The following is a 22,945-nucleotide window of genomic DNA, read 5'->3' on the forward strand; positions in this document are numbered from 1 at the left end:
GAAATTCAAAGAGAGAAAGAGAATCACGATATGTATCAGGCCTGTAGTATACAAAAACTATGTACCGAACCATTTGATCTCTATTGAAACACGGATACCACTCCCGACCAGCTTCCCCGGCTCCGTTCATCCCAGTACCCATCCTTCCCGGCTTTCAACCGCCATGCGACCTCGCCTTCACTCCCCTCCTCCACCCGCGCAAACCACCGCGGCACCCACGACTCGCCCGCAGCTTCCATATCGCGCCGCCGCGCCCGCTGCCCCTCCTCCAGCTGAACCTTGACTTCCTCCGCGCGGTCGACATCCCCGTCCTCGAGCGCGCGCTGGTCCGGTCGGAGCCGCGAGTCCGTACCGGGGAGCTTGCCGTCCTCGATCGAAGTGACCTCGTTGAGGGTGGCCGCGAAGGTCGTCAAGCCGTAGTGTTTAGGCGCGTTGGATACGACGGCGCCCGCGGTCCAGGCTGCGGTGCCGGTGAGGGCACCGTTCTCGGTGAGCTGAAGGGAGGTGGTCCAGGTGCCCGCGAGACCGAGGGGAAGATCGCGGCCGGAGCCGTCAACAGCCTTGGTAGTGACGTCCTCGCTGCGGCCAGAGAACATGCCGCCGGCCTTGAATGTGGTGATGGTGCGGTGGCCAGTGGTCTCGTTGAGGACAGCCATCTCGCCGACGGGTTCGACGTACTTCTCGCCGGCGATGATGTTGCGGAGGAAAGAGGTGGCAGGGGCCCAGCTGAAGTGCTCGCCGGTCGAGTGTAGCGTCACGCGCATCTTTCCCTCGGTGATGATCTCAGCGGACTTGCCCCAGAATTTCTGCGTCGGCATGGGCGACTGCGTCAGGCTCCAGTCCTTGCTGTCGGCCTGATAGGCCAGCTGGACGGGGCGATGTGAGACCTTCTCCGCGACAAAGCGGAATCCGAGATCCTCGCGGACGAGCTCGTAGGTCTCGCCCAGCATGGGGTTGAAAGGCTTCCTGATCGCACGCTCGCGCACCCTGTTGCTGGACAGAGAGGACAGCGCGAATGCAGTCACGTACATGATACGCTCTCCAGCGTCGGAAGTGCTGGCAGCACGGTCGAGGATGGCGGAATATTCCATGACTTCGGCGGCGCGCTGCAGCAAGGAGAGCGGTTCGTTAGAAGACACTGGCATGGAGATCTGCGACAGGTCCTTGCCAACATTTTTGCGCAAAAATCCGATTAGGCTGGGAGGCATGACCGTCGGGGCGGTGATGTTGGTACGACGGGATACGGCACTAAGAGGAAGCGGCGAGAGCGACTTAGGTCGCGCTGGGAACAGCGGCGAGAATTGATCATGCGCACCGCTAGCCAGCATTTCGGGGGCTTCATCTTCACTGTTCGAGAGCGCATCGTCGATCACTGGTTCGGGTTCCTTCACATCCGCTTCCGCAATGGAGTCGGCCGCCTCGTCATCGCTATCACCCTTGATCGTGAGGATACCGTCGTCAACCGCGTCAAAGAATTCCTGGGACACATCCGACTCGAAGCTGCGGCGCGACTGCACGGCCGTACCGGGGGGGTGTCGGCGCTGCTTGCTCTCTGAGATCAAGGTCGAGAACTCACTGACAGCCTGGTCCAAGTCACGCAGCACGGCCATCAGATGTTCGTGAATCTCCTCCATCTGGTCCAAACGCCCGGATACGCTGGCTGGCTTTCGATCACCCGCGAGAGATGCCGTATCAAAGGATCCAGGCACAGCCAGCTGCGAGGACATCGAAGCCATAGTAGTAGTGCGCTTGATGCTGGGTTGTGTTGCAGTGCTGTTCTTGCGCTTCCAGAACGAGGGTTTGGTATCGCTAGAATCCTCACTGCCCACGCTCAAGTCCGTTGGCGTCCGATGTGGGCTACGAGAACGACCGCGCGGCCGGTCAGCGCCGTTACCGCTCAAGTATTTTGGGTCGGTATCCTTCGCGAGGCGCCGAATGGCATCGCGCGACCCGGAAACCTTGCTCACGAGGCCCTCAACCTGCTCCCATTCGCGCCTCTCTGCGGGGTTCGTGATGACGGACTGCGAGGGCACACGTAGGAGAGGCTCGGGTTGCAGATGATCATCAGCAGGGGTCTTAGAGGAGGCAGCCCGCTCCAGAGCCCGCTTCCACGAGACAAACTCTGTATCGTTGTTGGCCCGGAGATGCCACACTTCAGTGCCCGAGTCGATAGATATTTCCCGCGACTTCTCGTTACATGCGACCGCAGCCAGGGACAGAGGGATGGACCCGCGAAGGGCAGACGAATTGCGATCATGGTAGTAGGACAGAGTCGAAGAGGTGTAGTCAAGTGAGAAGAATCGGCGTGCCCAGCCCTGATGCCGCTTCCTCCGGCGCTTATGCAGTATTCCCGTGTGGGTTTTCGCAGCGTCAGAGTCGCTGATTAGAGGAGGTGGCTGAGCCATGCTGTTACCGCGTCGACGGGCTGCCAGGGGTTTCCCAGTATCCGCAGCGTCGGCGCCCTGGGCAGGTTGACTGGACGCATGAGGGACGGGGACCGACTGCGGTGGTAGGGCGCACGGATAGGTAAGCAGAGCGAGGGTGACGGTCTTGGAGATCTGCTTGGAGAAAGTGTTGTCAAATACAAGAGCGTAGTTCCCACCACCGTTGGCGGGCACGTCGTAGGTGCCGCGGACGATGCGTTCGGCCTCACATTTGCCGATCCACTGAATCTGCTTGAGGCCGATAGCCGTCAATTTCTCAATTATGGAGGCATTCGGTCGTCCGGTGGTGGCGGCGGGCAGGCTCTCGATGGAGTCGGTGCTCTGGGACTCGGTGGCTGGGAGATTGGTGTTGGAGCCGAGGACGGCGGAATGGCCGGGATGCTTGAAGATGCCGAAGTTGATGGACTTTTTATGTGGTTGAATGCTCCATGAGATGGTGTGAGCAGATTTGACAGGTACCCAGCGAACAAAGTAGGACTAGGAATGAGCGTAGGGTCAGTGTCGGGGTGTCATGACAGCTATAGCGACATCCCTTACCTTGCTGTGGATCTCCAACTCCTCCATGGCCGCCATGATTACGCGAGGGGGCAGTCGACCAGAGAGCGGGGGAAAGGCACAATCGAAGGTAGACCACGGGTGCTAACGCAGAGGATCAAAAGCGAGAGTGAGAGCGAGAAAGCGAGATGGGATGAGGAGCAACAATGATGGTCTGAAAGAGATCGATCGGGGGGGGAGGGAGATCAGGCTGAGGCTCGGCAGGCGCAGCCCCAAAAGGAGGGAGGGATCAGCACACACCAGTCGGGCTGACCATCGGCCGTGGAAGCGAGCGAATTGGGGGACACCAGGATCAGGGGAGATTCAATGAGCGACTCATGCAATGGCTTAGCGAATGACAGTCACACAGGAGGCGAAAAGGAACATGGAGGTTGTGGCTGTGGTTGTAGTTGCTGTGATTGTTGTTGTGGTTTAAGGATGCGGGGAGGAAGAGGACAGGCAACGCCGAGTCGCCGACAGGGGAGACGGAAAGTCGGAGACATCACATGAAGGACCCGGCGTCGGAGGGATCGACCGCCTCCCGGGTTGATGTCCGGACCCTTACGTTTCCCGTTTCACATGGGGATCCCATGGTCCACATTATGGGTCCGAATGCCTTCAAAATAATGAGAAAAAACTACAACTCCGTTTTATCGCTAGGAACATCGGATTCAGACTCAACTCCGGTAGCATCACGGTCCCAGTATATGTCACGTGTTGGGTCATGTGATCCCTTGCCCTTCTGCCGAGGCGCATCACTCTCAGATACGGAGGTTTGCTGCCTCTAACTATTGTAATATTTGAGCCTTCATTATTAGAATGATAGTGGAGGCGAAAAGAGCATGAGACGGTAGTTTGGAGGAGAATGGAAAAAAAGAAGTGAAGCCTTAGCCGAGAGTCGAACTCAGGATCCCCGCATTATAGTTACTGGTCGTATCGATTAGTAAGCAGAGGAGGAGGAAGAAGAAGCAGCAGCAGCAGCAGCAGCACCATATGGGATCCCCATTTGAGGGAATCCATCCTTGGCTGATCACGGGGATCTGAGACGACTGATATTGATCTCTGTGGAACCTGCAAGCTCGCATCAATAGATCCCCTCATATGACTCTACCAAGGGGAGAGATGGTAGGATCAGTTGCATGAGTTTTATGTGAAGAACTGCGAGCACCTGTGGACCCTCTGAAGCGGATGAACGGATGAACGGATGCGATGGTAGTACTCCCCAGTTAAACTGACTTCGATGTCCACGTCTGCTGCTTTATGCCTTTCCTCCGGTCATCTGCTCAGACCCCTGCAACTGACCTGTCTGCAACTCAGCACGGACAACAGGAAGTGCACCGAGGATGATGCCACATGTATCTACTCCGTATCTACCTATGAATACATGTCTGTCATGCCACTACTGCCAAGCCTTCACATGCATGTACTGCAGACGCGTAGCCCGCCGTCCGTATTCTGTTTGCATCACGCGTGGATACCCTAGATTGGAGCTAGTATACAGCCAGCTCTCAAAAATCGATGTTTCACGTCTATCGAAGGCCGTCTAATACTATTGAAGCTGTTTCTAAGCCACTTCAACAACCTTCTTCTGGATTCCAATGGTGGTGTTAATTGCAGTAGTCAAGTCGGAACAGCAGCATGTTAACCAGCTTCTGTGGTTTGCTTGCCACCCAGCCAGTGGCCCACATATTGTGTACACTGGACAGTGTTCTGGTCGCCTGGATGGAGCACTGTCCAAGAAGAGTAGTACTTCCCCATTGCCGGGGACGCCTGGACCGGGAGGCAGTTGATCCGCCCGAGCCGAGGTCCAAGGCCCGCCCGGGGATCTGCAGATCCCTTGCTGCTGCAGACCGTCGCAGCTCTTCTTCTCCCGCTTCTTCTCTCTTCTTCTTTCCCTTCATCTTAAAGGTATGAGCTTTATCCTTTTTACCTCCCAATATCTCCGGCTTTCTGCTTTCACCTAGTTAGATCGTTTACCTCCTCCTCCTCCCTCTTCCTCTTACCGTATCTCTCGGGGGATCCCCTAGCCTCCCCACCTTATCTCCCCCGCTCTTGCGCCCGTCCCCGCCATCGTCATGTCCGCATCTCCCTCCGCCGCAAAGCCGATCCCGGAGGACGTTAAAGTCCCAGAGGTCCAGGCTATCAACCAGACCGTTGCGCAGCTTCGCTCCCTCGCTGCTGGAGCTGCCGGTGGTGTGTGTGCTGTTGTCGTTGGACACCCGTTTGACCTGGTTAAGGTGCGAATGCAGACCGCGCAGAAGGGTGTCTACTCGGGCGCAATAGATGTTGTGAAGCGGACAGTCGCCCGCGAGGGTCTCGTGCGTGGACTTTATGCTGGTGTTTCCGCTCCCCTGGTGGGAGTCACGCCGATGTGTAAGCTTCCTGCCCGTTACCTCCTCTACAACTACTAACATGGGGATTGTTTGTGCCTTAGTTGCCGTGAGCTTTTGGGTATGCACTATGTGAGACGGTCGAATCACTTCCCTGGGCTAACAGTCAATCAGGGATACGATGTGGGAAAAACGCTAGTGGGCAAAATGTCCACCGTTCGCGTGGAGAATAACATCCCCCAATACACTATCGGCCAGATCTCGGCTGCTGGGTTCTTTTCGGCCATTCCCATGACATTGATCACAGCCCCATTTGAGCGCGTAAAGGTGCTCCTGCAGATCCAAGGACAGAACCCACCGCCGCCGGGACAGAAGCCGAAATACTCTGGCGGGCTGGACGTTGTGCGGCAGTTATACCAGGAGGGAGGCATCCGCAGTGTTTTTCGGGGCAGCGCAATGACCCTGGCTCGTGACGGTCCCGGATCGGCTGCTTACTTTGCCGCATACGAATATATTAAGCGCACCTTGACCCCCAAGGATGAGAATGGCAACGTCACTGGTGGACTGTCCATGCCGGCTGTCCTGGCTGCCGGTGGAGCCGCCGGTATTGCCATGTGGATTCCTGTTTTCCCTGTCGACACCATCAAATCGCGCCTGCAAAGTGCGCCTGGTCGTCCCACAATCGGCGGCACCATCCGTACTGTCTATGCCAGCGGTGGCTTCAAGGCCTTTTTCCCTGGATTCGGACCCGCCTTGGCTCGAGCGGTTCCTGCCAATGCTGCTACTTTGTATGTCTGCCTTCTAATACTTATAGGCCTAATTGCTAATGTGCGCATAGTGCGGGTGTTGAGCTGGCCCACCAATTCATGACGAAGTTCTTCGATTAAGCACCTGCAATGTACAGCGTTGTCTGGTGTGGGACGTATATCTACGGATATACATTAGATTGAGCATTAAGTGGCCCTTGTTTTTCCTGTGAGCATTTTCCAAGCCTGGATATCCTCTGTTTTGAACTTAGACTAGACGTTCTGGTTGTCTGCACTGGTGCTAGCAATACACATCATATAAAGCATTCTCTTCACCAGAAATACTATTGACAGTTATTTTCATACCACACGTAATCTAAAATTGTCGCCAAGTAGGGGACAGCCGGGAAAAATGAGGGTTCAAATAACAATTGCCTTGCTTAAAGCAAGTTACAAACACAGCTTGGCAACATTGAAAGCGGTCTCGCGCATCAACTTTGATTTCAGACTTGCGGGGAGCTGTCTGACTGTATGGTCTCATATCCCTGGCCTAATCTCCGACTCATAATCTTAACATCCAAGTCAGTACTACCGTAGTAGTGGAGCCATTTATGGCTATCCGAGGGACTTAGTAGTGCCCAAGTATATGCCCCATCTGTGACTTTTGTATTCCGTAGTGTGTAAGTTCTAGGTAGGATGTATCTAGCTCATCATGGCTAAAGGTTCTATAACCATAGTCCATAGCGAGAGCTATTATTCCGTTCCGAGTCTCTGATCACAATGAGCAAATACTAACCGCGCTGAGCTGAATTTCGATAATAGAATTCAAGATCACTTCCGGTAAGTGAATAATACTACCATATTTCTAGTCCCATCAATAACTGCATTGCCCAAGGTACTTGTTCAGCCCCACGCATGACTATACACTGGCTCCGGCTCAGCGACATGGTTACTCGTGATCCCAACCAACCTTGAGCCGGGCCTCGCTGGAAATCATGGTCTTGATATTTTTCGGGTTCTGCGAACCTACAACGCCATTTGACGTTCTTGGAGTGCAAGGGAGCTATATCTGGTATCCTTGGACATGGAATTTCTACCAAGTAGCACCCTTGATGATGATTATGACGGTAGCCAGAAATCACCTTAAGCACACCGCTGAGAGTTAAAGCACCACCATAAGAGAAATACTCCCGATTTCTTACTGGCTGTTGAAGGAGTAAGACTCTACCTATCCAGATGGGATCTAGATTGATCTTGTCATATTTCCTCGTAGTAGTACGGAGTACGGAGTACTGCATCGCCAACCGGCCCGGGCAAACCTGCATTACCAGCGGCCGTGGGTCTCCTCATTGGACGCGGGCCACGCCAGACCGACTCAGCCGCATTGGTGCCTGCGACCGTAGGTTGCCGCCTGATGGCTTGGCAAGACTTCCCCCCCCCCGTTTATTTGTTCTGCCTCTCTCCTCGTCATCACCATCATCATCCAACTGTTCGTCTTTCCCTTATTTCATCAATTTTATCATTCGATTACCACTTCTTACCGACTGTTCACACCTTGGTGTGACTACTACTGAATATCATGGCGATCTCTTCCCTCGTCCGTCGAGGTGCGGAGGCTGTCGCGGACTTCACCTCCAAGCAGCCTGCCCCGAACCAGCCCACCATCCACTTTGCTGGATGGCTGTCGGCTCTTTTTGTCTTCACGGCCTTGGCCTTTATTGCCATTGTCTTCTCGGTAAGCCGTCCGCGCAATTACTGTTAACACTGCTGATGCCGTGGTAGGTCGAGTATACCTACGGCATGCTGGTCCCGACCCTCGCCGCGATTGAGGACTCCAACCCCGATATCTATGTCCGGATTGACACCGATTTCGACCCCAACAAGCCCGTCGATGCGGAGGAGCCCGAGACCGAACAGGTGCGCCCGAACCCGGTCACCCACAAACTGCGTACGACTATTCTGCACCTCCGGAACCGTGCCGGCTTTCTGTCTCGCTTCCGGGGCCTGAGCATGCTTCTGACCTACGGCTTCGCTCAAGGCCTGGTCTTCATGTTTATGCCCTTCTCTATCGATGCCTTTCTTCCTCAGTTCCTTGTCAGCATGGTTAGCGCCGTCCTCCTGGCCAACCTGCAGCTAGCGTGGGTCCACATTGTCATTTCTGAACCTTCCCCGAAGCGCTTTTACCAGCGGATTCCCGGGTTTGCCGCCTGGAAGAAGATTGCTCCTGTCGTTGCTTTTGAGCACGCCGTCACAGGTGCGGCATACTACATTCCTTTGTTCCTGATCAGTGTCTGCAACGGCTTCAAGGGCATGGAGAACCCTGCCGAGGGTGGCTCTCCCACCACAACGATCGGAAGCGCTATTGGACTGGTGTCCCTGCCAGCCCTTCTTTCCTTTGTTGCATCGGTCCCTGCCCGAGCGATCTTCATCCGCGTGGCTGCATCCATGCTTCCGGAGGAGGACGAGTCTATTGTGCCTTTTGACCGGTCCTTCGGCGGCAAAGTCTCGCCCGCCATCTTGGGAGGCAGCGGCAAGGTGAGCATCGTGGATGCTTGGAAGACGTTCGACCGGCCGGCCCTGATGCGCTTTGTCAAGGCTATTGGCAAGGGCTTTGCTTTGGAGGTTGCCGTGGTTGTGCTGTTTGGCTCGTTGTTGGCTCTCCAGATCTGGGCCGGCGCGGTGACCTATGGGTTTGGAAACGCCTAAATCTGTCTTGACTAGCTCCGACACGTTGCCCGCCTGGATTATCGGCATGATGCCAATCCTGTAATCCTGTTCATAAATATATCTGCCTGAATATAAGCTCTTCATAGTCGCCTGTCTGCGTTGTGGTTTTGCGGTGGCATGAAGGATCCCCGGACACTTGAGAGCTGCCTAAACTTGATATAGTCTACCTAACTCTACTCCTAACTAAAGTCGGTTTTCTGTTCTGATAGGTACTGCTGGGTTGGAGTGTAGTCGTCACCGCGTCACTACGTCAATAGACACCGCGGTAGAGGACGTAAGCTTCCCCCATGATCAGAGCACCCGCACTCGTTAAGCTGGGGGATAACTTCCACGGGCTATTATTGCACCTCTCCCATTCAAGCACGCACGGCTGTTTCAAACTTGAATTCAAGGTCCTCATCGCACCCGGGTGTTGGTTGGGCTGTGGTGTGCTTGGTACACGCCATGTGTCACGTGATCATAGCAGGTCGAAACCCCGCGCGCACTGTCCCCTAACCCCTCATCTCCTCTCGCCTCTCAAAAGGGCAATTTGACTGGGGCATGCGAGTCCTTAATATTGTGTGAAGCATCTAGCTGAGTATTCTTGTTAAACCCAGCCTGGCATCATATTCTGCCGGCAGAAAGCAAACATGACATCAGATCTGGCCATCGAGAGGGCGTCGGGAGCCCCCCAGACTCGGAAACCCGAACATCAATGCCGCCTTCTGCTGCCGTTTCCCCGCATTCCCTAATCGGGGCTGGCGTCGGCTGCGCAGCCCGGCGCATCTCCCGATCGGCCACTATCGCGTTAACTTTTCCCTCCGTTCTTCCCCAGGGAATTACCATGTTCCGCCAATTGTCCCAAGCTACCTCAAGATTCTCCTGGCCTTCCCGGGCTTCCTCCCTGACCACCTTCATCCCAACTGCCACAATCACCTCGTCCCCTCCCCTCAAAATGAAGCATCATCTTATGGTTGGCACCTGGACCCCTCCAGGCCGCATCTACACTGTCGCCTTTGACGATGAGGCCCTGACCTTGGACCTGGTCAAGAAGACCGACATTCCCGAGGCCGAACCTATCTCATGGATGACCTTCTCGGTAGGCTTTTGTGTGCAATGCCAGTACCTGATCCTCGCTCACTCTTAGTAGCACGACAAGAAAGCCATCTATGGCGCCGCCATGAAGAAGTGGAACAGCTTTGCTGTCCACAGTCCCACTGAGATTGTACACCAAGCCTCACACCCAGTAGCTGGTCACGGTGAGCCTCCCATCACCACTGCCTTCGTCCGGAACTAATGGATCCAGAACTGGCCCCTAGTGCGGACACCAACACCCGTGCCATCTTTGTGCTCGCCGCCCGCAAGCCCCCCTACAATGTCTACGGAAACCCGTTTTACAAGTACGCCGGCTTCGGCAACGTCTTCTCCGTCGGGGAGGACGGTTCTCTGCACAAGAACATCCAGAACTACGAGTACGAGCCCAACACCGGTATCCATGGCATGGTGTTCGATCCCACAGAGACCTACCTCTACTCGGCCGACCTGCAGGCAAACAAGATCTGGACACACAAGAAGGACTCGGAGACAGGCGAGCTTACCCTCCTCGACTGCATCGAGGCCCCATCGCCAGACGATCACCCCCGCTGGGTTGAGATGCACCCCAGCGGCAAGTACTTGTACGCGTTGATGGAGGCGGGCAACCGTCTCGCAGTCTACGTCATCGACGAGCGGACCCACAAGCCAGTATTCACTCACATCACATACCCATTGCTCCCTGGTGGTAAGTCAATCGTGGTCGTACGTAGGCACATGGGCTAACAGTTGGACCAGGTCTCCCCCCGCGCAACAAATACCGCGGCGACGTGACCTTCACCACCCGCAGCGGCGAGTACCTGTTCGCCACAACGCGGAGCAACCACTTCGACGTTAGCGGTTACATCACGGCGTTCAAGCTGGGACCAAATGGTAACATCGAGCGTCAGCTGTTCATCCACCCGACCTCCACGAGCGGTGGTCACTCGAACGCGGTCAGCCCATGTGACTTCAGTGACGAGTGGTTGGCGCTGTGCGATGACCAGCTGGGCTTTGTGGAGATCTACCGGTTCCGCGACGAGAATCTGGCCCGGGTGGCCCGGGTGGATATTCCAGAGAAGGGATTTGGCATGAACGCGATCTGGTATGATTAATGATACAATGTGTGCATAGAGATGAGACAAAATTATATCCCTGAGCTGTTCATTCACTCCTTTTGAAGTATATATGTCTGGTCCACATCACGGAACCTTTTCCAGCTGCCACATCTTTCAATGCCTCTGTGCATGCAGTGTATCCGCATTGGATTCTCGCAGGGTACTCAATAAGGAGACATGACACCACGACAACTTTCTGACAGTGAAACAATTCATCCAATTAACTGATACGGAGCCGTATATCATCACGTGGTCGGAAAAAACTCCGGAGCGGTGTCGGATACGTCGTCAGCTGGAACAAGGTAGTTATTCTATGAGCATCTCGAAAACATCGTCATATCAAATCCGAAAGCCCGGCAGCGATGGCTGTTACAGATCACCCTGCTAAGATACGTGTGAAGGGACTTGGAATGTCACCTTTGTGTTCTCTTGTCTTGGCCCCTTCGAGAACTACACACCCCTCAGCTCCTCCACGATCTTCTCCGTCCCCCACCCCTCCCGCAACCCCCTCACGATCAGTTGCTGCTCACTCTCCGGCGCCATCCCGCTCGGTGCGGGCGGTCTTCTATCCAAGTCCGTGGGGAACGGATACCCGTCCGCAACGGCACAGACAAAGTCATCCAGCTCCCTGCTCAACCCACCATCCTTCCGATACCGCTCACAGACCTCCCCCCAGCACCTCTCCACCACCGGCACGGTATCAACCACCTCCATGGTCTTTCCCAACGCGCACCCGATCTGCAACAGATTGGCCTTCCTCTGCAACCCACCCTCATCACTCATGACATTCGCCCCGGCCGCATGGAACACGGCGGGATTGAAAAACACCCCGTCACCCAACTCCAGCGGCAACGCCACATAATTCTCCTGGAAGAACGCGCGGAACTCGCTCCTCCGCCAGGCCAGGTACCCGGGCTGGTAGGTCTGGCTGAAGGGAAGGAAGCGGGTCGGTCCGCTCTCCAGTGGCATGTCACTGTGGGCGACGGCGCCCTGCAGGGTGAGATACTGGCTGGCGAGCTGGATACTGCGGGGGAAGGCGGCGCAGCGGTCGAGTTCCTGGAAGCCGAGATGGTAGTCGCGGTGGCTTTCTTGCGCGGCGCCGCCGGGGCGGACGATGTTGACCTGGGCGGTGACGCGATAGGCGGGGCCGAGCCAGGATTCGCTCACGAGGCGGAGCCACGGGTTGGAGTAGTAGGTGATGAAGGAGGACGGGTCGACTAGGGCGTGTTTGCCGAAGGAGTTCCAGATACGGTCGTTTTTGCCGCTCGCGGCGAAGTGGTCGCCCTTGGGGCCGAGTGGGGATTGGCGTTCCTGGTCGATGATCTGTTGGAAGGCTGCGTTGGTGGCTGCTAGGGTGTCGGCGTAGGTGGCTGGGTGGTACATGCCCTTTAGGACGAAGATGCCGGGGCCGGATTCAAGGATGTGATGCCATTCTGATTGGAGGCGAGGTGTGAGCGAGGGGTCGAGATGGTTGAGGGCGGTGGCTTCGTAGATGGGGATGTTCCTCTCGACGGTGGAGGCAAGCTGGTAGGTGGCCGGGCTGGTGGTCTGACAGCAGATTTGCTTGAAGTCTTCCAGGTCGGGTGAATCGATGTGGAAGAGCCGGTTTGGGACGGCCGTTCGTTGTGTGGTGGAGCCCATGGTGGTTGAGTGGTGAATGCTCTGCAGCGTGTAGTGTGTAGTGTTTCAAGAAGCTGTTGGCTGTCTCTGGAGGGGTCCTGAGGGGAGAGTTGCTGTAGAAATACTCCAGGCGGAGGGAGAATTCCGAACTCACCTGGATACAGCTGTGTGGGGTTGTACTCCGTATGCTCCCTGCATACCTGTGAGGGATGCCTGCATTGTCGATCTGGCTTCACGTGGGGATCGGAAATTAAATCCCGACTCGCCCCAGGTAGGCAGACTACTGGTAGGAACGCCGCAGTACCTGTGGCTACCTACTTGTGGCTAACCCATGTGTGTGAGGGAGATTAAAATCGGAGACATGCATCAACATTACCCTGTACGGCACTTGCTTTTTGCTCAATACATGACAGAACATCTAACCCATAACTCATAGTAAAAGAAAATGCCACTGACTTCGGCTAAAAAGACATCATCAAAAGTCGCCCGCCCAAAATACCATCAAACGCCGCACGTAATCAAAAGGACTAGTTCACAAGAAGAGATTCAAAACCAGAAAGCTGTTCTACAGCTGCTGGATGATCTTCTCGACGCTCTCCAGGAGAATATCAGCTACAGCATGTTAGTACTGCCACGTTATCAATTTGGGAAAGTGGGGGCAAGGTTTGCTTACCATGGTGCTTCTGGAAGATCAACATGGGCCTCAGGCGAATAGCGCTCGCGCCGCTTCCTCCAATGTTGACACCGACGCCCTTAGCCTTACCCAGGAACTCGTCGCGCTTGGGGGTGTCCCAGGCAATGAAGGTTCCCTGGCCCTTACCACGGAGGTTCTGGATGTGGCCGGGGTACTGCTTCGCAAGACGCTCCAGGCCGGCAAAGAGGTAGTCACCCGTAGCAGCAGTGTTCTCAACCAGGTTCAGACGCTCGATCTCCTCGATAATGCCGCGGAAGATGAGGGCGCGAGCCGGGTCACCCATCCAAGTGTTGAACTGACGGTAAGGCTTGTTGGGCCGGAGCGCAGGGTTGCCGAAGTAGTAACCGGCAGTCTGGGCCTTCTTGGAGAAAGTCACCATGTCGGGAGGAGTCTCGAGGTTCCAGTGGTCATGAGCCCAGAACTTGCCAGTAGCACCCACACCAGTCTGCACCTCATCCACAATGAACAGAACATTGTTGCGCTTGGTGATCTCCCGGAGACCACGGAAGAAGGCGGGGGAGGCATGGTTGTCTCCACCCTCTGACTGGATGGGCTCGACCACGACTGCAGCGACGGGGTTGTGCCACTCCTTGATCAGGCGCTCGGTCTCCTGCAGGCAACGCTGCTCCTCCTGGGCATTCTCCTGGACGTGTTCCTCCAGGGGGTACTTCAGGGTGGGGAAAGGAGCCTGGGGCCAGTCAAAGGCAGGGATGTCAAGCTTGTGGATGGGCTTGCTGCGAGTGGTGGACAGACTGCCAAAGAGACGACCGTGGAAGGCGGACTTGAAAGACATGATAGACAGCTGGGGCGATCCGGGAGACTGGTTGTTCATAGTGGACTCCAGTTCCTGCTCAGTGAACTCGGTCTCGGGACCACCACGCTCGCGCTGGCGGTAGTACATGAAGGCAGCCTTGTAGGCAGTCTCGTTAGCATCAGAGCCAGCCATGGCGGTGAACACCTGGTCAAGACCCTTGGGGGCGGCCTTCAAGATTCCCGTGTTCAGGATCTCAGCCCAGTCGTGAGACGGGAAGTTGCCCAGGGCCGGTCTGTTGATCAGGGCGGTGATCATCTCGGGAGACTCGGCCACCTTGCGGAGGTGGGGGTTGTTGTAGCCCACAGGGATAGAGGCAATCTGGGCATAGCTAGAGCCGACCAATGTTAGATACCGCAAAGCCCATGAGGGGGATATCGAAAGCTTACACATCCAGGAGCACGTTTCCATCCAGGTCGGCAATGCTGGGACGAAGTTAGTCATGGTTCGACGAACATTCCCTGCGAGGTGCGGGGGCGGGGAGATGCATTGTAACTGACTAGTTGCCTGTCGACTTGTAGTAGTCGGTCAGCATGTTCAAGCTGCGAACATCAAAGACCTTGTCCAACTTCTCAGCGGCGGCCTTGTTGTTGGGGCCGGGGATGGCGGTGGCCAGTTTGGGCGCAGACGGCTCATTGGGGAAGTACGGCTTCTCCGCAGCGCGCAGGTGCGGCGTGGTGGTGAGGGTGCGGACGGCGGACAGGCGCGTCGCCGGACGCAGTCTGAGGCTGGAGCGGAAGAGGGCTGCCATTGTGAGGGATGCGAGGAGGGGAGAGGAGGGGAATTGGAATAAAGACCGAGGGAGAAGAGCAGGAGGTACCGAAACTCGGTCGGGGAGGCCTTATTATATATGAGGAAGAGGGAGCTTCTGGCCGCGGCGGGAGCTGCCCCGCACCCCTGCTATCGTCGGCGTTCTGCACCAATCAGCAGCCGCACTGCCACCGCCCTCGGCGATAATTAGGTCATAATACCAATGGATAATTCCGGATGATAATGGAAACCAACCAGCCCAATCAAAGGGATGATCCCCCAGGAGTGAGGTCTCTCGGCCTGTGGCACGTAGACTATCTATCTACTTAGTACTGGCTCCCTATCCAGCAGTACTCGTAATTCTCCGTGGTCGATGTCAGGCTTGCAGTTGCTCGTCCCTGAGCTTATCAGTTAAATAGTGGTCCAGGCGGCGATAAGGAGCCCCCGATGTAGTACTAGATTGGTTAGGTAGGCAAGATGCAGTAGGCAAGGTACCATCGGAGTACCAGTAGTGTGTATGGAGTAGATACTACTACTACTACCCAGTAGGCTAGTACGGTATACTCCGTACCCTGCAGGACCGCTCGGCAGTTGACGGGAATCGGAGGGGAATCGACAGGTCTTGCTGTTGCTCCAGGTGATAGATAGCCAACACCTTCGCGGCCTGAACCCAAAGGCTGCCAGGATCTCGTTGCTCGGTCTTTTTTCCCAGAAAGAAAAAGAGCATCCGATGAGTACTACGCAGAGGAAAGGAGGACGAAAAGACGACCTGGATTATGGTAAGAGGACAGACTCCAATTCGGCCGAGTGACACAAGGGGAATAATCTAAGCATCATAAATCCACGCAATGAAGAATGAGTATTGGAACGCGCCTGCAGGCCCACGCTCCCAGCTAATCCAAAAATGACTCGAAATATCTAGGTCTCACGCTATCACAGTGCCTCGCTCACCCTTGCTGCAAGCGTCAAAAGACTGGGCAACTAGTGGGCCTCGCCCGAAAGTTTGAAAGAAAGTTGATGCAGCCTCTACACCACGAGCTGCACCAGGTGATGATCAACGCATTCCATGGTGGGCTATAGTGATACATATCTAGACCTTCCCGCATGGCTTGAAGATGGCCGCTTATGCGGTCTTCCGCCACTGGGAGTAGATACCAATCAAACTGCTGATCGTACCCGCAATACCCACGATGCCGTCGTCGAGCGACGCAAGTCCGAGGGCGGAAACTGGGACAGTCAAGTCGCACAGGTCGGAAAAGAGCTGAAGGCGCGCAACAGAGTATTCCCTAGGACGGCCTGTGTTAGCAAATCGATCCTGTGCCGGCACCCCAGGTCATCCGATCACATACTTTTTAAGCTTTTTGGCCTCTACCACATCTTCGCCCTTCTGGGAGTCCAGGGTCTTCTCCTTTTCTTTCAATCGGAACAGCGTGTACACGCCCGCCACAGCACTACAGGCCAGTCCGGCCATCCAGGACCGATAGGCAGACTCTTGCAGTCTCTTGGCAGCAGCGAGTTTGCGTACACCAATGGCGTCCACGACGGTGATGGTGTCGAGGGTCAGGTAACCGGCGTAGCCGAGCTGGCGGCCAACAGCAAGGTAGCGGATAACAGGGTCAACCAGACTTTTGTTACTGGAGGCAAGCGCCGCAGCCTTCAGGTGCTCCACGAACTTTCCAACCCTGAGGATCTTTCGGGTGGTTCCAAACTGCTTCTTGATGGCATTATAAGGGTCGATGGCAGCCTGGGGGCGGTTGGTGCGGTAGAGGTACCAGGCGTAGAAGCGGGAGAAGTATTGCAGGGTGCGGAGGATTTTATCGCGACCGACTAGGGATCATGAGCATTTCCTCGGTTAGCATGAGGACCAACACAGGTGTCCCTTCGCGAGGCAACAAATGGAATAGCACGTACCTGTTGTTGCGACAAAGCGCAAGTAGTGCGCCAGAGCAGGGTGGTAAACCAAGGCGTCCGCAACCATGTTGGCGATATCTGCGTCACAAGAGCGGGAGATGGCGGTTCGTCGGTCGGAGGAACAAAGCGTCTCTGGGAGCGAAGTGGGGAGAGTGAAAGGGAAGATGACAGGCCAGCTGGCAGGGGAGAAAGGGGAGTGAGTATGCTTAATGTAAATGTAATGATGTATAGATACAGTATAGTCAAACTCCACAGAGGGTCGAAGGGAGAGAAGACGGGGAAGCGGAGGAGGGAGAAGAGGGAGCTGCGATCCGGTCTGGGGGGTATCGGTAAATGAACACCAACGACGGTGATCGACCGTGGTTGGGGCGCCATGGGACCTCGGCTGCTCCGACCATCCGACCTCGCTCTGCCCCGTGCCGGCGCTGTCACAGGTCTTTGTCACCGCCTTCCCCTTCCTGTCTCTGTGATATGAACTGCCAGAACAACCCAATGTGGAGGCGGTCAGCTGCTGATGGGATCAGGCATGCTCCAGGCTTCATTTGGATGCTCGTTGTATGGAGTACCTTACTGTTTGTGTATATTATACTACTCCGTGCCTTAGACACGTCGGGATCTCAGAACGTACAGGCGCGGAGGGGTCAGAGAGGGGGAATCTCGACTGCTCGACTAGGTAATTATCCGGGCGGGAAGACCAACGCTCTCTCTCCTAGTAGTTGGGAAGGTCATCTTATATGACAGCCAGTATCCTGCAGAAATTCCTTCTCAAACCATGGAGTAGAGAGACCTCTTGTTGCACCTTCAGGGAGACCTCAACCGGGTACTGGGGTTATTTCTTGCCTCAGGCCGTGGTGATTAGTTAAATCCCCAGGTATGATGACTAAGGCCTGAGGGCCATTTTCATTGGTGGAAAATTCCCAACCGCGGGCCTGCCTGTTTGGGGAACGTGTTTGGGGCGCGGCCTGGTAAGCACACGGAGGAATGTCTACCGACCAACGTCATCGCCCAGACGCATCTCCTGTATGAGTTACAGCAGGTTGCAGACCTGGCTACCTAACTACGACTACTTTCAACAACATGGCTGTTCACAACAGCCGGAATATCAAGGTTCGGGACAGAGGGCCTTGGCCCATCCAATCTTTGAAGCAGACTGCCGCCACCATGCCTGGTTATATACAAGTCCTGATCTGAGGAATTAATGTCTTGAGCCTTTCACATCAACATCCCACGCGTGCCCCACTGAGGGGTCCAGCTGGCGGGGTACTACCGGTCCTGGCCAGAGTGCCAGACTTCAGAATGCAGCACTTAGTAACTGGAGAAAGGCACCCGCAGCCAGTCACGGCTGAGAGCGCCCCTCTATCCGTATCTGGGGGCTTCTCAACCCCCACCGGAGTCTCCTACCGGCCTGCTCAAGTTCCTCCTATTTCTATCTCTGCTCCCCCTCTTCACTCTCTCTCTCTTCTCCTCCCCTCTCTATCCCTATACCCCTCCGCTTCTCGTCCCATCTCTCAACTTTTCCTCTACTCTTATTTGCTCCAGGCATCCTTTGACAATGTCTCTCGGTAAGAAGGTTACCCTGAACTCCGGTGCTGAGATCCCGTAAGTCTTCTTCTTCCTCCCTCCCCAGCGCAGACGTTCACTCATCTCAATTAGCCAACTGGGATTCGGTACCTGGCAGTCCGCACCTGGCCAGGTCGGCGATGCTGTCTACGAGGCTCTGAAGGCTGGATATCGTCACTTGGTAGGTTCTATCCGGCCCAAATAGATGCAGATTGACTAACTGGACTAGGATTTGGCTACGATGTAGGTCTCCACCGTCTCTTCCAGGCACAGGCTAATCCTTCAAAGCTACGAGAACCAGCGCGAGGTTGCGGAAGGTATTAAGAAAGCCTACAAGGATGTTCCGGGCCTCAAGCGTGAGGACCTCTTTATCGTAAGGGCAACCAGTTTGCGCTTGTTATCGGTATGCTAACTGCCATTAGACATCTAAGCTGTGGAACTCGTATGTTTAGCAACCCCGAAGTGAGCGCTAGTCTGACACCCACCAGCCAGCATGACCCTGCTGTTGTCGAGAAGTCCCTGGACGAGTGCCTTGCCGAGCTCGAGCTCGAATACCTTGATGTGCGTCTATTAAGCTGCCCTATGTCTTCACGGCTAATCAGTAATAGCTCTACCTCGTCCACTGGCCCGTCGCCTTCACCACCGGATCCGAATATTTCCCTCTCGTTCAGAACAGCTCTGTTGAGGGTGGCGATGTCGTGATCAATGATAGCGTCTCTATTGTCGACACCTGGAAGGCCATGACCAAGCTCCCCAAGAGCAAGGCTCGCACTGTCGGTGTCTCCAACCACATGGTCCAACACGTAAGTCAGCTGCCCTGGCAGACCTACCGATGCTTATTCGCGTAGCTCGAGGCTATCATCAACGCTACCGGTGCCGTTCCCGCCGTCAACCAGATTGAGCGCCACCCCGTCCTGCAGAGCACCGAGCTCATCGAGTACTGCCAAAAGAAGGGAATCCACATCACTGCCTACTCGGTATGTCCACCCTTTGTTATCATAGTCTGAAAGCTAATGTGACAGGCCTTCGGTAACAACGGCTTCGGCGTCCCTCTGTTGGTCACCCGCCCTGAGGTCAAGGAGGTCGCCGAGGAGGCCTCCAAGAGACTTGGCACCACAGTCACCCCCGCTCAGGTCGTCCTAGCCTGGTCCCAGGTCGGTGGCCACAGTGTCATTCCCAAGTCGGTGACGCCTTCCCGCATCCAGGAGAACTTCAAGGAGGTGGAGCTCACACCAGAGGAGGTTGCTAAGGTGTCTGAGCTGGGCAAGGATCGCAGACGGTACAACACGCCGTATGTCGCCAACAAGCCCCGCTGGGATATCAACATCTTTGGTGAGGAGGAGGAGAAGCCTGCCTCACACCAGGTTGTTGTTTAGTGTGGTTATTGTTACGAATGATGTATAATGGTGGTATATAGACTGTTAAAATGAGGACGTCTGATCAATAACTCCAGTCAACCCGTTGATTCTATTTTTAGGCAGTCTGCAAACGGACCTGCCAATAGTGTTTCAATTTTTCCCAGGTGCCAGGAATATGTTTAATTGTGCGTCATCACTGCTCTATTATGCTAAGAACTGATCCACACCAAGGAACACCCACGCTCCTACTATAAAGTCGAGCCAGCAAACTAATAGGGAAGACATCTTGGCGCAGTGCCAGAGCAAGATCTGTACCATAATCAGTACCAAAACTACTACCTGGCAATCTTCGGAGGCATGGAAAAATGTGCGGAGAGTATAGGGCACTTTCATGGTCAACAGGTGCAACCCCAGATATTACTCGTGTAGACTTTCACAACCCAGCCCTTACAGTTGAGAACTCCAGCACTTTTAAGCCGTTATCCATCGCTCTGTACCCCATACACAGCCAAATTCTGCATACATATAGTAGTCTAGGAAAGCCACCATTCTAAGTTGGATGATTGTCAGTTTATATATGTCCACCCACCTGCCACGCCTTCATGCTGTTAATGGAGGGCTGTAATAGGCGGGTCTAGGTACCAGAAAGTATTGATATGAACTTGTATGGAACTTTTCAACCCCTCACACAGCGCCCAGTATAATGAGCTCACCGCCTTGACAACTGAATATATATTCTCTGCGCAGACCCACTAAGTAGGTGGATAGTAAGTAATTATCGATTAATCTAGTACCTTATTCCTCCAGTTTCAACTTTCTCTCGAAGTGACGTAAATACTCTCGCAATTTTCTCATATTGCTATCCTCCTTGGTTATCCATCGAAATCCTACACGGCCATTACTGTCACCAAGCCACGCCTATGCCGACGAACTACCGGGGCCCTTATTCTTAGCTTGTTAGGCAGTTGCTCAAGAATCGGCCTCATCATTGTCATAAACTAAGATCTATTAATCTCCTAGCATGTTTTTATTTGACTGGAGGCATCATTACGGCTTCTCTATCGACCTTCTTTGTGATGTTGCGCGTGTTTACGTTGTTTGCTAAATGCCGAGGGAAAACCGGTTCGGCCGGGGCCAAACCACATCGGGATGGGTTCCAGTCGCGGTATCGACCCTGGGCGGAGAAACGAATCATGAAACACGATGACGAGCCTTGTCTGAGTTTACTTCAACTACGGAGCTTTCATCTCTGCATTCTCCCCTGCTTTCTCACTCCTCTCTCCCTCTTTTCGGTCGCGACACCTCATGTCCATCCCCTCGTTCCCATCTTATGGGGAAACCCCTTTCCAGCTTGTGCGCTGTGCCTGAACGATGCCCAACTCTGTGTTGCCTACATGGCCCTACAGTGACGGAAGAAGAGAAAAGGGTCAAAGCATGTCGGCATTTGCTGTCCGCTGAAGAAGAAACAACATGTAAGATGAAAAATATGACAAAAATCCACAACCCCGCTAACACGAGTCCCCGCATCGTTTAGATGTCGGTCTTGAACGAAGTCAGACGCGCCTTGATTGCCTCCTCCGATTCATCCGTATCCAGCTGCCGCAGAATACCACTCCCAACGTCATAAATCAACCCGTGAATCTGAAGCCCCCGCTCGTGTATAGCATCCAACACTACATTTTTCTGCTTTAGTAGCTTGACTCCCTCCAGCACGTTTAATTCAACCAATTTGAGATTGGCCTGGTCGGGTGACAGTGAGTTCAACAGAGCTAGGTTTTGCTCGCGCAGCTGGCGCAGGGGTAGCAGCCACGGATCCAGGATGCCTAGCTGCTTATTGCCCAGGGCAGCGGCAACGCCACCGCAACTGGTATGGCCGGAGAGGACGATATGTTTAACGCGCAAGTGACGGACGGCATACTCTATCACAGCGGAGGAACTCAAGTCTCCGGCATGGATGATATTAGCGATGTTGCGGTGGACGAAGACATCTCCGGGCTTTAGGCCGAGGAGGGTTGTTTCAGGGCATCGGGAGTCTGAGCACCCGATCCAGAGGATGTCCGGGTGCTGGCCATTCGCAAGCATGGGGAACAGGGAGGGATCCTCCTTGGAAATCTGGGCCGCCCAATCCCTGTTCTGATGCAGAGCAGAGGTGAATCGGTCTGAAGAGGCAATGTTAGCACATGCTCGAGGTTCAGCGGTCGAAAAGCGAGCGGCTTGGTGGGATAGGCCAGCCGCAGGACGGGCACGCCGAAGACAAAAATGCTGGCTCGAGAGCCTTGCTGCAGTCCGGTTCCAGCGGGCAGGAGTCGCACTCGGCGAAACAGTCTTGTGGAAATCATGAGGGAAGAAGGGGCTATGGGAAAAGGGTGTCTGCCCCCGACGTCGGGAAGGGGGAAATGAGTCAATTGCCAAGGGGGTACAAAGAACGGGAGACCAGGGCCAGATCCCGCGGTCACGATCCGTCTGTGGTACAAAATCCGGGAGGATATCTATGAGGTGAAGCCACGGGAATACAGGAAGTGCGAGACCGAAAGCCACCTGGTTGACGACAGTGACAGCAGAAAGGCGTTGAGGGAGGAAAGGTCGATTCTGTGGGCCGCCGCCGCTTCGCAAGTCTATCCAGAAACGCCAAGAAGGGGCACGAGTGTTGAGGCTGTTGAGAACGTGCTCACGTACCTGTGGTGTTGGCCATGGTATATGATGAGTATCGTGCTCGGGGGATTCCGCGACCAGATTTCGAGCGGAAAGTCGCCTCTTAGGTCTTGGGGTTCAATATTTTCTGCGCTGGAAAGGAATGCTGCTGATCTTCATCCCCAACGCTTGGGGGCGCTCCGAACCCTGCAAACCCTGCAAACACAGATCACGTGAGCCAATGACAAGCGGGGAGATGTCATCGTTGAATGCCGAAGCTTCGGCATTCAACGGCAGACTTTGTTCCTGAGTGACAGACAGCGTACCCCGTAGGAGCGTAACAATCCCGTATGCCAGGCAAGGCATGTGCCACCGCATGTGATAGGTTGTGCACCATCACGAGTAAATTCTACAGATATACTGATGGCCTCGAAGCTGAGTCGTTGTCTTTACACGTGATCTCAACTTGCCGGAGCTGTCATTCGGCTAGTCACGTGGTTACGGTACAAGTCGTCTCCAGATCTGGAATATTGATATCAGCCTCAGGCAAAAAGTTCTTCAGAGCCATCCGCCGGATAGTTATGGGTTTGTCGATCTCGCGCCCACGTCATTGACGGACAGGAAATGGGCCGGCCACTGATACCACTAGTAGTGGTCATGT

The 22,945-nt window shown here is 54.8% G+C and overlaps 10 protein-coding genes across 10 annotated transcripts; 4 read left to right on the top strand and 6 right to left on the bottom strand.

Annotated features, from left to right (window-relative positions):
- Positions 1-80: 80 nt before the first annotated feature.
- BO70DRAFT_353101 (oxysterol-binding protein related protein OSH3) lies at positions 81-3,017 on the bottom strand (the record flags this gene model as incomplete). Its single annotated transcript, XM_025541821.1, has 2 exons — positions 81-2,921; positions 2,982-3,017. The coding sequence occupies 2 exons, from the start codon at positions 3,015-3,017 to the stop codon at positions 81-83; spliced, it is 2,877 nt and encodes a 958-aa protein (XP_025398833.1).
- Positions 3,018-3,816: 799 nt separating this feature from the next.
- Positions 3,817-4,168, bottom strand: BO70DRAFT_45124 (uncharacterized protein). Its single transcript, XM_025548459.1, has one exon. The coding sequence runs from the start codon at positions 4,061-4,063 to the stop codon at positions 3,866-3,868; it is 198 nt and encodes a 65-aa protein (XP_025398834.1). The 5' UTR covers positions 4,064-4,168; the 3' UTR covers positions 3,817-3,865.
- A 388-nt stretch (positions 4,169-4,556) lies between these two features.
- BO70DRAFT_362485 (carnitine:acyl carnitine antiporter) lies at positions 4,557-6,414 on the top strand. Its single transcript, XM_025543313.1, has 4 exons — positions 4,557-5,351; positions 5,413-5,429; positions 5,483-6,096; positions 6,147-6,414. Exons 1-4 carry the CDS (start codon positions 5,054-5,056, stop codon positions 6,193-6,195), a joined length of 978 nt encoding a protein of 325 aa, XP_025398835.1. The 5' UTR covers positions 4,557-5,053; the 3' UTR covers positions 6,196-6,414.
- A 1,116-nt stretch (positions 6,415-7,530) lies between these two features.
- Positions 7,531-8,998, top strand: BO70DRAFT_315638 (uncharacterized protein). Its single transcript, XM_025540321.1, has 2 exons — positions 7,531-7,789; positions 7,837-8,998. The coding sequence occupies exons 1-2, from the start codon at positions 7,634-7,636 to the stop codon at positions 8,758-8,760; spliced, it is 1,080 nt and encodes a 359-aa protein (XP_025398836.1). The 5' UTR covers positions 7,531-7,633; the 3' UTR covers positions 8,761-8,998.
- A 717-nt stretch (positions 8,999-9,715) lies between these two features.
- Positions 9,716-10,946, top strand: BO70DRAFT_371455 (lactonase family protein; the record flags this gene model as incomplete). The annotated part of the gene is made up of 4 exons (XM_025544803.1): positions 9,716-9,859; positions 9,911-10,019; positions 10,067-10,540; positions 10,591-10,946. 4 exons carry the CDS (start codon positions 9,716-9,718, stop codon positions 10,944-10,946), a joined length of 1,083 nt encoding a protein of 360 aa, XP_025398837.1.
- Positions 10,947-11,303: 357 nt separating this feature from the next.
- Positions 11,304-12,798, bottom strand: BO70DRAFT_362488 (phytanoyl-CoA dioxygenase family protein). Its single transcript, XM_025543314.1, has one exon. It carries the CDS (start codon positions 12,588-12,590, stop codon positions 11,400-11,402), a length of 1,191 nt encoding a protein of 396 aa, XP_025398838.1. The 5' UTR covers positions 12,591-12,798; the 3' UTR covers positions 11,304-11,399.
- A 124-nt stretch (positions 12,799-12,922) lies between these two features.
- gatA (4-aminobutyrate transaminase gatA) lies at positions 12,923-14,831 on the bottom strand. Its single transcript, XM_025543315.1, has 4 exons — positions 14,575-14,831; positions 14,464-14,499; positions 13,243-14,405; positions 12,923-13,181 (listed from the first exon to the last, which is right to left on the bottom strand). The coding sequence occupies exons 1-4, from the start codon at positions 14,823-14,825 to the stop codon at positions 13,135-13,137; spliced, it is 1,497 nt and encodes a 498-aa protein (XP_025398839.1). The 5' UTR covers positions 14,826-14,831; the 3' UTR covers positions 12,923-13,134.
- A 762-nt stretch (positions 14,832-15,593) lies between these two features.
- Positions 15,594-17,035, bottom strand: BO70DRAFT_315650 (PEX11 family protein). Its single transcript, XM_025540322.1, has 3 exons — positions 16,736-17,035; positions 16,174-16,651; positions 15,594-16,110 (listed from the first exon to the last, which is right to left on the bottom strand). The coding sequence occupies exons 1-3, from the start codon at positions 16,800-16,802 to the stop codon at positions 15,948-15,950; spliced, it is 708 nt and encodes a 235-aa protein (XP_025398840.1). The 5' UTR covers positions 16,803-17,035; the 3' UTR covers positions 15,594-15,947.
- Positions 17,036-18,287: 1,252 nt separating this feature from the next.
- Positions 18,288-19,671, top strand: akr1 (putative aldehyde reductase (AKR1); the record flags this gene model as incomplete). Its single annotated transcript, XM_025546651.1, has 9 exons — positions 18,288-18,334; positions 18,389-18,476; positions 18,525-18,538; positions 18,584-18,668; positions 18,718-18,737; positions 18,784-18,856; positions 18,904-19,098; positions 19,144-19,272; positions 19,318-19,671. The coding sequence occupies 9 exons, from the start codon at positions 18,288-18,290 to the stop codon at positions 19,669-19,671; spliced, it is 1,005 nt and encodes a 334-aa protein (XP_025398841.1).
- Positions 19,672-21,122: 1,451 nt separating this feature from the next.
- On the bottom strand, positions 21,123-22,489 carry BO70DRAFT_45354 (carbonic anhydrase). The gene is made up of 2 exons (XM_025548460.1): positions 22,330-22,489; positions 21,123-21,812 (listed from the first exon to the last, which is right to left on the bottom strand). Exons 1-2 carry the CDS (start codon positions 22,343-22,345, stop codon positions 21,184-21,186), a joined length of 645 nt encoding a protein of 214 aa, XP_025398842.1. The 5' UTR covers positions 22,346-22,489; the 3' UTR covers positions 21,123-21,183.
- Positions 22,490-22,945: the final 456 nt, after the last annotated feature.

The sequence above is a fragment of the Aspergillus heteromorphus genome, assembly GCF_003184545.1.
Source record: "Aspergillus heteromorphus CBS 117.55 chromosome Unknown BO70scaffold_14, whole genome shotgun sequence".
Taxonomy (NCBI): domain Eukaryota; kingdom Fungi; phylum Ascomycota; class Eurotiomycetes; order Eurotiales; family Aspergillaceae; genus Aspergillus; species Aspergillus heteromorphus.